Source organism: Lycorma delicatula, chromosome 7 (assembly GCF_047948215.1).
Source record: "Lycorma delicatula isolate Av1 chromosome 7, ASM4794821v1, whole genome shotgun sequence".
Classification (NCBI taxonomy): Eukaryota; Metazoa; Arthropoda; class Insecta; order Hemiptera; family Fulgoridae; genus Lycorma; species Lycorma delicatula.
Genome location: NC_134461.1, coordinates 106,444,615 through 106,459,338, shown reverse-complemented (window position 1 = coordinate 106,459,338; position 14,724 = coordinate 106,444,615). Strand labels below are relative to the sequence as shown.

At 29.1% G+C, this 14,724-nt stretch overlaps 1 protein-coding gene across 8 annotated transcripts in view; it reads right to left on the bottom strand.

Moving 5' to 3' along the window:
* Positions 1–14,724, bottom strand: part of Hr39 (Nuclear hormone receptor FTZ-F1 beta) — a 438,812-nt gene that overhangs the window by 55,693 nt on the left and 368,395 nt on the right. For all 8 annotated transcript variants that reach the window (XR_012757271.1, XR_012757270.1, XM_075372172.1 and 5 more), the window contains 3 exons: positions 9,239–9,465; positions 6,006–6,041; positions 2,392–2,517 (listed from right to left, as the gene is read on the bottom strand). Coding sequence is in view for 6 of the 8 variants with exons in the window: in XM_075372172.1 (XP_075228287.1) it covers positions 2,392–2,517; positions 6,006–6,041; positions 9,239–9,383 (307 nt within the window). In the remaining 2 variants the exon portion in view is untranslated. The remainder of the gene's footprint in view (positions 1–2,391; positions 2,518–6,005; positions 6,042–9,238; positions 9,466–14,724) is intronic.

Sequence of the window (14,724 nt, the reverse complement as noted above, 5' to 3'; positions counted from 1 at the left end):
GGAACTTCACAGAAAGTAATTATATCCGTAATTTCACTCGATACTCTTGTTCAAAGGGTTTTTTAAATATTATATAACAACTAGTAATGTTAAATTCTGATGCAATTATGAGTAATATTTTCTTAATTTTCAAAACTTACAACTTTTTTTTTCTTTTATTGTTTAGCTTAGTAAAAGTCTGTTTTTTCTCTTATTAAAATTTATAATTTTGTATTTAATCAACTTGTATTTTAATTTGTGTTACCATTATTGAAAGCATGAACGCAAGTCAATGTATAGAAACAGAGAAAATTTCTATCTACAAAAATAAGAACACACTACTTGCACTACCATTATTTAAGTTTTGAATTATAATTATTTAGGCAGTCTGTGCCTTACATCTAACATTCTAGAATATTGTTTTTCTTAGGATAACAAGAAACACATTTATGCACAATTCATAAATAGTACAACTCCCCACTCCCTCTTGAAAATCCTGATGGATAATCAAACAAACTTTTAATTCATACAGCTTATTGTATGAAATTTCCAAAAAAAGGTTTCAATAAAAATTAATAAATGGGAATATGATAATAAGTACAGTAATTCTAAATTTTATATGTAGTTTTTGCACAAATTGGAAGAGATATTTTAGAGGCAGGTGAACGAGAAGCATTTTAGAGGCATGTATGTGCTTGTATTGCAGTACTAGAGTGCAGCAATACAAGCACATACATTGGGCCTGAGTGAGTGCTTACACTTATCTTTTTGTAAGCAGCAAATGGCTGCATTTATTTCTCTCTCCACCCTGTATACTTATTACTCCTGCTAACCAACACCAACACCTAAAGACAAGCAAAATGAGCTACTTTGAATCAATTAATTATGCTAAAAAACCTAGACTTACTGTACCTTGAGAGCTATAAACCCAATTTTATTATCAAAAGAAAGTGCTTGGGTGAATCATAACACATTTTTGGATGGGGAATTTTCTGAAAAAATTATTTACTTCTCTAATGAGATTCAGATGTTAAAAGTTGTAAGAATAAATAAAAATCATGGCATTAGAGTAATTTCTGTCTTATTTGGTCTTCCATCAACTTGAAATCTTATATCTGGATTACCAAACTTCTACAATATATTTCCATTAATTAATAAATTGTTAATTACAATTAATTTAAACAAATAAAAACATGATTAAAATAAAAATTGCATTTTAAAACTTTCTTTTTTTTTAAATTAATAAAAAATCACCTTTATTACAAGAGTTTTTTAATGTCTAATAATTCAAGTCAACAAATGATAAGCATTTTCAAACAAAACATTTATAAAACAAATAAATTAAGTGTTACTTAGCAAGCATCAAAGCATCCCAACTGGAAATTTTTAAATTTATAATTTAAAATCAAACAAAATAATCTATTATTCTCAAACATCAATCTATGTAATCACAAAAGCATTATACATGTACAATGCATAGAATGCAATTTGTACTTACAATCAATATACTCCATACATGATAGCCTTACATATATTATAATCAATGCAATTAGCATGCGTTCATACCAACCCTTTGTTCACAGTATTACGATACTACATCAGACATGGTAATAAGTATGACTGTCATTATATGACAAATTAATTATTCATGACTGACCGTTATCAACCAATACAAAAACTAGAATTAAATATATATTGGTTGTTTTTTTGCAAAACATGGACTAAATAAAAAATCAGACCTAAAAATTGAATATACAGAAAATAAGAATAATTATCTATTATAAATCTCAATCATCATAATCTTAGCACAGAACATATGCTTCATATTTCAGATATTTAAATATCAAACTAAATTTTACAATATGAAAGTTATTTATACCAAATTATTATGAATATAAAAAAGAACGTAACAGTATATAAAATTACATGTAAGAGGATTATCCCAACTTTTAAATGGTCAACCATTAATTACATCATTTCATACAAACTTTAAAGCGCATGTAAAAATTAATCACCTGTATAGTTATTATTGTTCAAAAAATTAAATTATGCAACACCTAAACGTATGTTGTATCATAAAACACCAGTGTTATAAAATGCAATATTAAACCCTTATGTTACTAGTACAATAAATGCCACAGTATTATTTTTTTGTGGTATGAATAGCGTACACTTTGTATAAACCTTAAATTTAAAATTATCATTAACAGTTTTTAATAATACTACTTTTTTAATATCTTTGAGCTTTTGGAATCATTTATATAAAGTTAATTTCTTTGAAATATAATTAAAAATAGAGATTAACAAATAAATAACAATTATTACTGTTAATAAAAATTAATGTAATGAAAAAATGTAGTGAATAGTAATAGAATATTTTTTTGGAGAAAAAATAAGGAACAATAAACACACCTGAGAAGTCAATTTTGCTGACTTCTCCATCAGAACCAGAGCCATCATCCTCAGCAAGTGGCATATGCTCTGAACTACCGACCAGTACATTACACTTACCACTGATCACACTTGTTGCACCAGTGCCTGTAACATATCAATACAAAAATAAATATTTAAAAAATTTATCGATTACTGTTACTAAGTTTTGAAGAATAGATTCAAAAATAACAGATTCACAAAAACTTTTAAAAAGTTTACATACATAATTACAGACAATTAAAAAAGCCATCACAAAAACGGTGGATGAATCAGTCAATAAGTTAATGCACAAAAGAAAGAGTACAGAAACAGTCCTTGAAAGAGTAAAGGTTTCCTCAGAGGAAAATGTGGAAACATACTGTTGATAATTCAACCTGGGATTATCTTGCAGCAGAAAAACAATTAAAGAAGAAACAAAACTCTGTGGCAAAAACAGAACAATAATGCACAAGATTAAAAAAAAGCTATTTTTTTATTCATCATTTATGTTTCAAATTTTCATAGCATTCATTCATAGAACAGTATATTTAATTATTATAAATGCATTACTACAAAAAGTAAATTATGCAATACAGTTTCTGACTAATGAATTTTTGATGATAAAACTAACACACAGCATAATGCAGGCAAACACAGAGGATGCATATTAATAAAAAATAGGTAAAACAATTTTAAGTAAAAAAACAGGAACAAACTGACGTTTTTTTAAAAAAAAGAACATGGTGGAGTTTCTCAATAATATTAACAGTTACAAAAAAAAATTATATATAACACAATTAATTTTACCTCAACAACAAAAAGAAGATCCTCTACTACTTTAATGGCAAGAAATTTTTTTTATGAAATGCTTTATACGTGTAAGTTGTTAAATTATAATTTCTATTTACAAATAACTTTATAGTGTGAATTAATAAGTTAGTTTGAAAGTTGTTAACCAAACAAAAACTAAAAAAACCATAGATAATTTTTATTTACTTTTAGAGTAGCTTATATGTATATATGTTAAATTCAGCTAAATAAATCACAGTAACCTTAAAAAAAGAATTGAATGATATCTTTGTTGTAATTGAGTAAGTTTTCTTTAAAACAAGTTGCCATAAGTTATACAGCTAATCAGATAGTATTGATGGTAAATGTAGAAATTATGAATTGCATACTATTATGCAGTCATCAAAAAAAGGTTGCAGGAATAAAAATTTAATAAAATCATATCTCCCAATGTAACTGAGATAAAGTAATTAATAATTGGGATATCAGAATTTTTAGTAGCGACTGACTGTGACCTTGAGCCGATGCACATAACACCTCTGCACCACTGTAAGTCAGTGCAATGGTAACAGTTCAGCAGAACTGTGTGTTTTGCAGTTAGCAATTATAATTCAGTTACAACTGTTCAACGGACCTTCCATCTTGTTTATGGCAATGATCCCCTCATGCAAACAGAATTAGATGGCCTAAAACGAGTGATGAAACAGTTGAGCAAATTTGTTTAAGAAGCCCTAAAAAATCAAATTGAACAAGAAAGTAACATTGCTGTCATGTTTCAACAAGATGGTGTGCCTCACAATTTAGCCTAGGCATTTGACGTGCTTTCAATGAAAGATTCCTAATCACTGGATTGATAGGGCCAGTCCTGTGCTTTGGACTTTGAGAAGCCCAGATTTGACACCTCTAGACTTTTTTCTATGGAGATACATTAAAAACAATGTCTACATTGAAAAAAAATCAGGATGAACAACATTAAGACAATGGACCACCACTACTACTCCCACAGTTATGCCTGAGATAATCCAGCAGACCTAGACAGAAATCGATTATATATTTGCTCGATGTTTTCAAACCACCCAACGGAGTTCATATTGAAACATTCCAAGATATACAAAAAACTTTTTGAGTTGGTGAATTTTTAAAAAAATAATTGTTTGATTATCTTCAATAGTTTCTGAGATACGATATTTTTTAATTACTGCAACCTTTTTCGATGACTCTGTACATTAATAACCAGTTTATTCAGTAACCTATTTACCATAGGTTACTAAATGAAGAACAGTAACCTATGGTAAATAGGTTACTGAATAAAACTGACTTTTTCAGAATTTACTGAATTTCAGTAAATTCTGAAATTTCTCATTATTAATTATTTTATCCATTTGTTTTACTTTTATCTCTATGTAATTTTTTTGTACATTCAAACTTTTTCTGATGAATCTCTTTTTATTTTGTGAAGGATATTACTCTGAAGGTTCTATTGTAAGTTTTTCCACATAAGTAAAGTAGAAAATTTTTAAAACAAAAAATTACATTGTCTACATAAATGACTTGAAGAGATCATTCATTTTTTGTTGTCACCGTACAAAATAGTAATACATATTAATTAATGAAAAAATGATCGGTGATGTCCCGCGTATAGACACTGTGGAACTGCAACACCCTTATTTCCACTTAATATCAAAAAAATTTAATATAATGAGTTCTTTTTTCTTTAATTCTTTCTTTATACTTGTAAAATATAATCCTTAGGCTTAATGTCAGTAGCCATCACCCAGTTTATGAAAAAGACACAAAAATCTTTGTATGGAACAGTGCGCTTCACAGTTCCAGTGGCATATAGTGTTTGGCTGTTGTGCATATGCGCAAATAGGAAGCTGCATGTGAGGCTATGAGGGAGAGCACTGTCGCTCCCACAGTGCCCGACCCTGGCGTGCTGGTAAAAGGTAGTTATTTTTACTCCACGTGTTCTGTGCTTACACACCATGTACCATATTCTTGAATGTGATAAAGTGTATAATTAGATTACTATCCTGCTTCCAGCTATTCTATTTGATTCATTTATTTTTTGGTTCTTTTATTTCACAGAAAACTTTAACAATGGCCTTGAAAAGACCCAGAAAAATATTTTCAGAGCAGCCCCTTCACTAATTTTGACTACAAATTGCCAGTGAAAATTATATTAAAATATTCTCATACAAAATTAAAAAAAATGAGTTCTAAACATGGATAAAAAAACAATACATACTCCGACATTCAATGAATTTGAACCATAGTTCAAATATGACAAAGGTTTTTCTGCATTTTTTTATAAAGAAGAGGTTTTTCATCTTTGCATTCCTTACATACAGCATTTTTTAGGCAAATCCAAATTTAAAAACTAAAATATAATGCTTTTTCAATTCTTCTTTAAATTTTATATCTTTGAAATCTCTACCAAATTAAGGGTTAGTTAATATGTAACCATTAATTTATAAAATATTTTTATACAGAATTAAATATATTAGTTTCAAAATTTGGGCAAAAAGCAATACATACTCCCACACTCAAGGCCCACATTAATCTGTAAGTCTCGACTTCTAAAATTACAAACTTAAAGAAGATATCAATAACAAGTATATAATTTTTAAATTTTAGAACAGTTTTTTGAGGTCATTTATATACACAATTTGTTTATTTTATAATTAAATCATATTGGATGTCCATTTGCTCTTTATATACAAAGTAATCTTAATGTAAGGCTAATGATTTTAGAATTTTATAAATCATAAAAGTTTGTAGTTTTATAAGTATTAAAATTGTTAATATTTTACATGTTAATTTACCATTGCAATGTTGCTGGTAACATGTCGCATTGTTTTCTGCAACAAAAGAAACAATATTGTAAGAGAAGAATAGTAATAAAAAAATAATAAACTAAAATAAGAGTATGTATTAACTATAATCAGTGCAATTAAGAGTTAATGGATGTAATAACCTTTATTACAATGTAGTAGACTCCTACTCAACCTTGAATAAAACAGTAACTGATTAAGCAACCTTACAAAGAAACTGCAAAAGAAAGTACATCTGTTCTTTTTTTGAAGGTAAAAAAATATATACATATATACATACAAGATCTGCAAATAAAATAATAAGTCTGGTTCATAAAAACTTTTTATTTACAGTCCAATTACACATGGACTCTGTCACCTTCGAAATAGTTCCCTTGGGAAACAACATAATGCTTCAAATGGTTTTCCAACTCTTCATACCAGTATTGGAACTCAGAAACTAGAACATCATTCAGATGGTCAGTTACATTTTTTTAATGTTTTCTACTGCTCCAAAATGGTGTCCTTTGAGGTGTTTTTTTAAAGTTGGCAACAGGAAAGAGTCACAGGGACTCAAGTCAGGTGAATAAGGTGGTTGAGGGACCACAGGAATGTTTTTCTTTACCAAAAACTCATTAATTGAGAGTGCAGTATGACAAGGTGCATTGTCATGATGCAGCATCAAGTTGTCTTTGATGGCTGGTCTCATGCGGGCAACTCTTTTCCGCAGTCTTTTAAGAATTTCTCTGTGAACATATTGATTTACAGTCTATCCTGTAGGAAAAAACTCCTTATGGACAATGCCATTACTATTGAAGAAACAAATTAACATGGTTTTGATTTTTGATTTGCTCAATTTAATGAATCACAACTTAATGATAACAACTGACACAAAAATTATTGTAAAAAACTAGACAGATGGTGTTACAGTACTGTTTTCAAGCCGTTAAATGTACATTTTTGATTATTTAGAAGAATATAACTTCTTTCTACTTTTTGTGCAAAACATTGACTTCTACAGACAATAACCAGTAAAATTCCAACAACATGCAGTGAAACTGCATTTAATGTTTTATTATTTCAGTGGTCTACAAGAAACAGCTTAATAAATATGGCTGTCAGTACTTTACCTTAGTTAATGTTTTTAAATTCCCAGAATCCTATACCACAAGACAAATAGGTGTTGTGGAACCACCAGTTGTGAAAAATAAAGTCTACCATCTTACTCTAGCAATAACGTTACCAGCAAAAAAGTATTGCAATTTACCTGTGATTCGATTTTGGTTGTATCTATTATTGTAAGCATAGAAATTATTTTGAAAGACTGAAAATAATTCTTTAAAGATTTTGTTATTTTAATTTAGACATATGATCTATGATCAAAAGTACAAATTCAAGATATAAATTTAATGGGATTTAATACCTTTACCATACATACAATATACTGTGGATTTTACAAATTGGCATTGTATGTTGCAGTTATTTGGGTTGAAAGACTGAATTCCACTATTTATGGAATGATTTTGTTTTTTAGTAGGAGAAAGCAGTCATTTTAATTTGTAGGTTCTATCAAACAGTGAGTCAGTAGTGATATGTCAAGCATTTTGTTAGAGTGGAACCTAACCCCAATTTATCAGGGAGTTCTCTCATTTAAGCATATTTAGGAAATATAAGTAACAGCTAGACTCCATAATCTGTCAGGATTGTAGATCAGAGAATGATAAAATCATTAAAAAAAAAAGGAACAGTGATCTAGTTGACAGTTTTTTGCATCAACTTATTTTCTCACACCATGAAAAATTCAACAATTAGGCAAAAAATATGTTTATACAGTATACAGTACGTTAATGTTTTCTGATCATGTTTTTATGACTTCAAAATATCTTGCATATTTGATAGTGAAATAAGAAAAATATATCAGAAAAGTTCAGGATGATGGTACTGAAAGACGTCAAATGATAATTATAAATTTCATTAGTAATGTATTCAGGAGCAATGAAAAATTATTCTAAACTTTACCGTACAAGATTACATAAAAGTTTTCAAAAGAGAAAAACTTTGTGTGGATAAGCTAGCTAACATAAGTTGTAGTTTTTTTTTAATTCTAAAAACTATTACAAGCTTGTAAACAAAACATTTTTTTTTTATTTTGTTAATAATCTTCGGATTATCAACAATCTTTGGATTTGCATGCTCTTCAGTTCTAGATATTAATAAATGTATTTAACTTAATTAAAAAGGAAAAACAAATAAAAAAAATTACAAAGGATGAAGAAGGAGACAAATTCTCCAGACTAAAGGAAAAAAATTGGGTCAAGCAATTAGAAAAAAGGTTGCAATATTCTGTTTGGAAAATAGGCAGAGGGAAGAGAACAACAGAACTAGAGGATAATATCAAGAAATATAAACATAAATGATTAATATCAGTAACCAACAGAAATGAACTAACTTCAGGAAATAAAACATTACGAAAAGAAACAAAAGATTTAAACATTAAATGTTTTCATAATAAAAAAAGAAAATGATTATTAAAATTGCATTCAAAAAAGTATTATTAAAAAACTGTTTAATCATAAAACAATACATTTAAAATACATTAATCAATAAACATATATTTTAGCAAAGTTCTGTACGGTTTAATAGATAAATTTTCAATAACCCATTTTGGAAATTTTGTTATTGTTAATCATGGAGAACACTTTACTTAATTCTTCTGTACAATTGTAATTTGGTTTCATACAAGCAATGTCATGTCACGATCATCTCCTCATGTCAGGCACACTTGTAATGACATTAACTGATTTTACATATTAAACAATGTTTCCACATACATATATCATCAGAGTAAATGTACTGATCCAACTAATATAAACAGTATTTATTTAACTTAACACAAACAGATTAATAAACATTCAAAGTTTAAATTTTCTGATTTTTTCCTTAATAAGTGGAAACAAATGTATACATGTTAAATAATGGTGGATAGCGGAAAGATAATGATGTTCACTATATATCCCTCAAATTATGAGAGGAAAATTGACATTTGTACTGCTGAATATCACCTAAAATTTTACAACAGAAACCACTTAACCCCTCATTCTTCTTGGTGAGCATGGCATGGAATCTGGTATCTTTTTTTATCATTAAGGATAGCTATGCCACCAAATGTACATTTTTGATAATGTCAAGTGACTTTAACAAAAAAAAATTTTATCGCTAAAATTAATCAATTAATTAATACTAACTATTTTCTGTTTTTTCCTCTTGTTTGACTGGAACATTTATAGAGGTGACTGTAACAGGTCCGGAGGCGATAACCGTCGTTCCCCCGGGCTGCTTGTCGCTAGCTGTCTCCTGTAGCCCCCACTTTACTGACACTGCGCTCTCCATTGCGCCTTCTCCACATAGCTACCTTACTGTAACTGTCTGTCTGTTCTCTGTAGTCCTGTCTTGGACCATGGCTTCCAGCCTCCTAAAATCAAAATATAAAGCCTCGATTATTAATTACAATTAAAAACGTAATATAATTTTTGAGTTTACAACGTATATAAGAAATCTAAGGATAAAGGATATTTAATTATTATTATATATATTATTATACATATTATTTGATTCCTAGCTGATATTTGGATTGGATTGACGGTACTTATGTATTAACGCCACCGCAGCTACAGCTTTATTTAAAAACAAAGTAGTCAATCGAATTTTGGTGCAAAATGGGCCGATATAGAGTTTAACATAGATTCAAAACAGTCTCTTTATTATTTTAATAAATGGTTATTTATATTTATTTATTTTATAAATATAATTTAACAAAACTTAACCTCCGCTCGTTTCGTTCGCTAACCTTGACTAATTAACAGGAGTGTTTTGATTATTTAAATAATAAATAATTGCAATAATTACTGAATCTATTAAATAAATACTCAAAAAATTACGATGTTAATTAGTCAAGGTTAGCGAACGAAACGAGCGCAGGTTAAGTTTTGTTAAATTATATTTATAAAATAAATAAATATAAATAACTATTTATTAAAATTAATAAAGAGACTGTTCATTTTCCACCGAAATCCGATTGACTACTTTGTTTTTAAATAAAGCTGTAGCTGCGGTGGTGTTAATACGTAAGTACCGGATTGACTCCTAAGCCTGCACACTGCTGTGGGTGCCGATGATTGTCTGATTTCATTAACAAGACGCTTCCATGCATGGCGATCCATGGCCACTGTCCTGGTTTCATTAAAATTTATATCATCATCAATCTGCTTGATCCACGTTTTCTTTGGAGCTGATCGTTGGAATATCCAATGGGTGGGTCGATCATGCCAGAGGAGTTTGTATGGTAGTCGGTTTTCACTCATTCTCCAGACATGGCCAAACCATCGCAGTCTTAGTTTTTGAATCTGTTCCTCTATTGCTAGCTGTTGTTCACAGTGATGGCGGATATTTTCATTTTAGAAGTGATCGTGAAGTGAGATCCTGATGATCTGGCGTAGGCTCACATTTGGAACACTTCAAGTTTGCTCAAGTCTGTCTTAAGTGATGTCTACGTTTCTGCTCCATACAATAAAATTGGCAGGATCAGGGTTTCGAAAAGACGAACTTGGGTCTTCAGTAAGATGTTGTTTTGTTTCCACAAGCACCACATCAGAGAAGTAAATGCTGTGATTTCCTGACCAATTCAACTGTGGATTTCTACTGTAGCTGCTACTTTCTTCTTCTGGACCAGTGGGCCCAAATATTTGAATTCTTGCACCTGTTCAATCTGCACACCATTAAATTGGATGATGGCGCATGAACCATCTGTTGTTAATACATGTGCCTCATTCGTATTTGTTTTCAGGCCATAAGATTGGCAATGCAGGAGGTATCATAGGGAATATCAGTGGCTTCAGCATCACTGTTGGTGAACACGCCACTGTCTTTGGCAAACATCAAGTCAGTCAGAAAGCTATCTTCTCCAATCTGAATTCCTTTTCTGCCCTGGAAAACAAGCTTAACCCAATTACAATTATTTTATGATAAGATGAATTTTGCAGGATATGAAAAACATTCAGCCTAACTGGGAGTCTTACTACTCTGTTACAGAAGTCAACAAACTGTTTTCAATTTTATAATCATAAAAATAGTTCAATACTAAGCAAAAATCTCAAACAATTAACTTTTATATATTGCAAGAAAACTAACAGATTATCATATAAGCAATCAACAATTAACTTGTTGAGATATCTTTATATATAAATAGAGTAAATAAAAGAAGAACTAGTACTCATGAACGAGAAAAAGGAAAAATATTCTTTTATCAAAAATCAATTACATAATCCTATTTACATTTTGATTTTTGATTGAAATATAAAATTGAAAAGAACCTACAATGTTTTGTGATGTTATAAAATTAATATAAAGTAAGAATCAAATGGTTTATAAAATATGGTAACCTTTTAATATTTGTATATTTTAAATGTTAAAATGAAAAAAATAATTGTTTTAAAATATATAGTACACATAAAACAAGACAAATTAATATACTTAAATTTAATCATTTAATGAAAAGAATAAATGTAACAAATAATAATTTTAGGCTGAATTGCATGAATGATATCAATTGAAAACACAGAAAAAAATTTGCTTCAACAAATACCAATAATAAAATAACTTGCATACCCTTTCTCACTTGTTTCCACATAACATACCACAGCAACAAAAATATTTCGTTCGCTTCAATTTTTTTTTTATTAATCACACTGATATCATCATCTTCTTTCTCTGTGAGAAGGTTACAAGTATAATTCTTTTTAATAAATAGACTATAATAAAATTTAAAACTTCCAATGTCATATACACAAAATGTATAAATTTAAAAACACACCTAACATAATAACACAGGTGAAAGAAAATACCCTCAAAATTCTTCACTTTTGTAAATTAAGGTACTAATTACTCTATGATGCATTAGTAGGATTTTATTTTAAAAAAATGTATTATTTTATTTTATTATAAAATTATTAATAAATATATTTACATTTTTAACAGGTTTCATGATGATGTTTTTAAAAATAACTTCAAACATACTTAAGGATGAATATATGAATGCATGTATTAGAAAGAACAATGAGATCTGACTTAACCCAAAAAGACCTATGCCCATGGCCAAGAAATAAGTTCATGAATAGATCCATACGTGGTCAGCCACATCATCCTCACACAAAAAAGTAATTTACAATTAGAAAGGAACATCTACTTGTAGAGATACAATAAAACAACATTAACAAATGTACTCAAAGGGATGTTTCAGAACTCATCTGCATAGTATATGCCCATGTCGACCACAATTATTCAGGATTTTAGCATAGGGATTTGATGTTATAAGATGTTCCCAAGTTTATTACGAAAGACTGAGCCAAAATATTTGTATTCCCCGAATTTACATATACTCATAGTTTTGTTATCACTATACCGATCAATTTTTGTTTCATTGACCTAAAATTAAGAGTGTAGCCAGCAGGAGATCAAAATTAAAATTATCAAGTACTTATTTAATTTATTCCAAAAAAAAATCAGAAATAGTGTGCTTGTATTGGATAACATGAAAACATAACAAGAGTGTGGAAGAAGCAAATATTTAGAGCACAACATTTGCTAAAATAGTATATAAGAATGGACTTTCTAGTTCTCTTTCCAGACTTTCTTCTGGGTACACCCGAGATATGAAATTACAGAAATAAAATATGCTCAAAAATTATCAATATCTACATTATGCACCTTTTAACAGACCAAAGTACTTAAATGCTTTCCACAAATTATAAAAAAATAAACACTGAAAAAAAAAATATATATATACTATATATATTTGGTCCCATGCTGCTTCGCAGCAGCGAATTATTATTATTACAAGTAATGTTATATATTTTTAAAAATTGGCTAAAAACCTAGTGGATTCATGATACTTCACAGCATTATTACACAGATTAATGTTACATATTTTTGTTTAAAAATCGGCTAAAAACCTTCTCCATTTATAACACGTCTCATTCCCTAACCTACTTGTTTTTTTTCTTTCATCTACTACGACAGATAAAATACATGCTCAAAACTTATTTCCAGTCCGTCCAGACATTTTACTGGATGGATCAGACTAATATTTTTTTTATTCTTCTCGGAATGCGCCAAAGATATATGATCCAGCATCGATAGATCTTCAAACTGATTTTCCTGTGAGTTCAATTAATTGCCTCCGAAGGTTCAATTAAGAAATGAATGAGGATTTTTTTGAGAAATTCTTAGAGATTCAAGCTTGAGGTCATGACACTTGATGACCAATCTGTGGATCATTCTGAGCGGAATAAAATAAAATATCAGCCCAATCAATCCCGTAGAATACCCACACGGACTGGAAGTAGGTTTTCGGCCAATTTTTTAAGTATATATGATAAATATAAAACTTAAATGTATAACTTTGATAATATTTGATATGAACATTTGGGCTCGGTTTTCATCTTCTGGGAACATTTTATTTTTGTGATTTACTCTTTGAGGAGAATTTTATTAAAACAATATATGGGATAATTTAAAAAAAATAAAATTGGAAAAAGTTTATATATAATATTATTCACCATTTTCGTTTACAAGGGTTCCCTTCTGGGGAATAAATCCAGTTACACTTTATTTTTCTTGTTTTTTTTTTTTTTATCAGATATTCTTATATTTTAAAATAAAAATATTGTTAAAAATAAAATAAATTTAAAAATGTTATTAATATCAATATATTTTATATATGCAGCTAGTTAAACTTTTCTTAATTCTTTTCTATTAAAGGTCTTATTATAATATTTATATGACTGACAAAATTCTATAATAGATGTATAATACATGTTACTGCTTTTGCATATTCTTTGAAACATTTAAAATGACGTAAACAGTTTCGGTTGTACATTCATTTAATGCAATTAAATGAATATATATATATATATTCATTTAATGCAATTAAATGAATATATATATATATATTGATCAAAATCGGTTCAGTAGTTTTGGAGTTTATCCCGAACATATATCATGACATGAGATTTTTATATATATAAGATATATATATAAATTGAGAGAGAGAAATCTGCCGAGTTATTCTAGTGATTAAAATTGTCACCACAAAATCGGCTGAATTTTGGAAGTCAGAGTTCTAAGTTCAAATCTTCGTAAAGGCAGTTGCTATTGTATGGATTTGAGTGCTAGACTGTGGATACTGATGTTCTTTGGTGGTAGGGTTTCAATTAACCACTTGTCTCAGGAGCAGTTGGCCTGAGTCTGTTCAAGAGTACATATTTACCAGTACATTTACACTTACACTGCACTACATCTGCAGGGGTACGTCAGGCCTGGCAAGCCAGTAGCAGTAATTGCATTTACCTACACACACATCCAGACCTGGCAGCAGCTGTAAAACTGGTCAGGGTAAAACACGAGAGAGAACGTAATGAGAAAAAACTAAAATTTGTCTGTTTTAGATAATATTTAATGGAAATTATTAACGTGGCATTAGTATTTAACCAAATTAAGGTCAATGGTTAGAATTGATGATGATCAACTCTCATAAAAATTATACTACAGTGTGGTAAAACCCAAATTTTACCTGAATAAAACAAAGATTGCACTTTTATTAGAATATAAATAGATGTATTTATTGGAGTACTTCAATGATTGGAATTCAGTTAATGATGACAGTACTTGCACATTA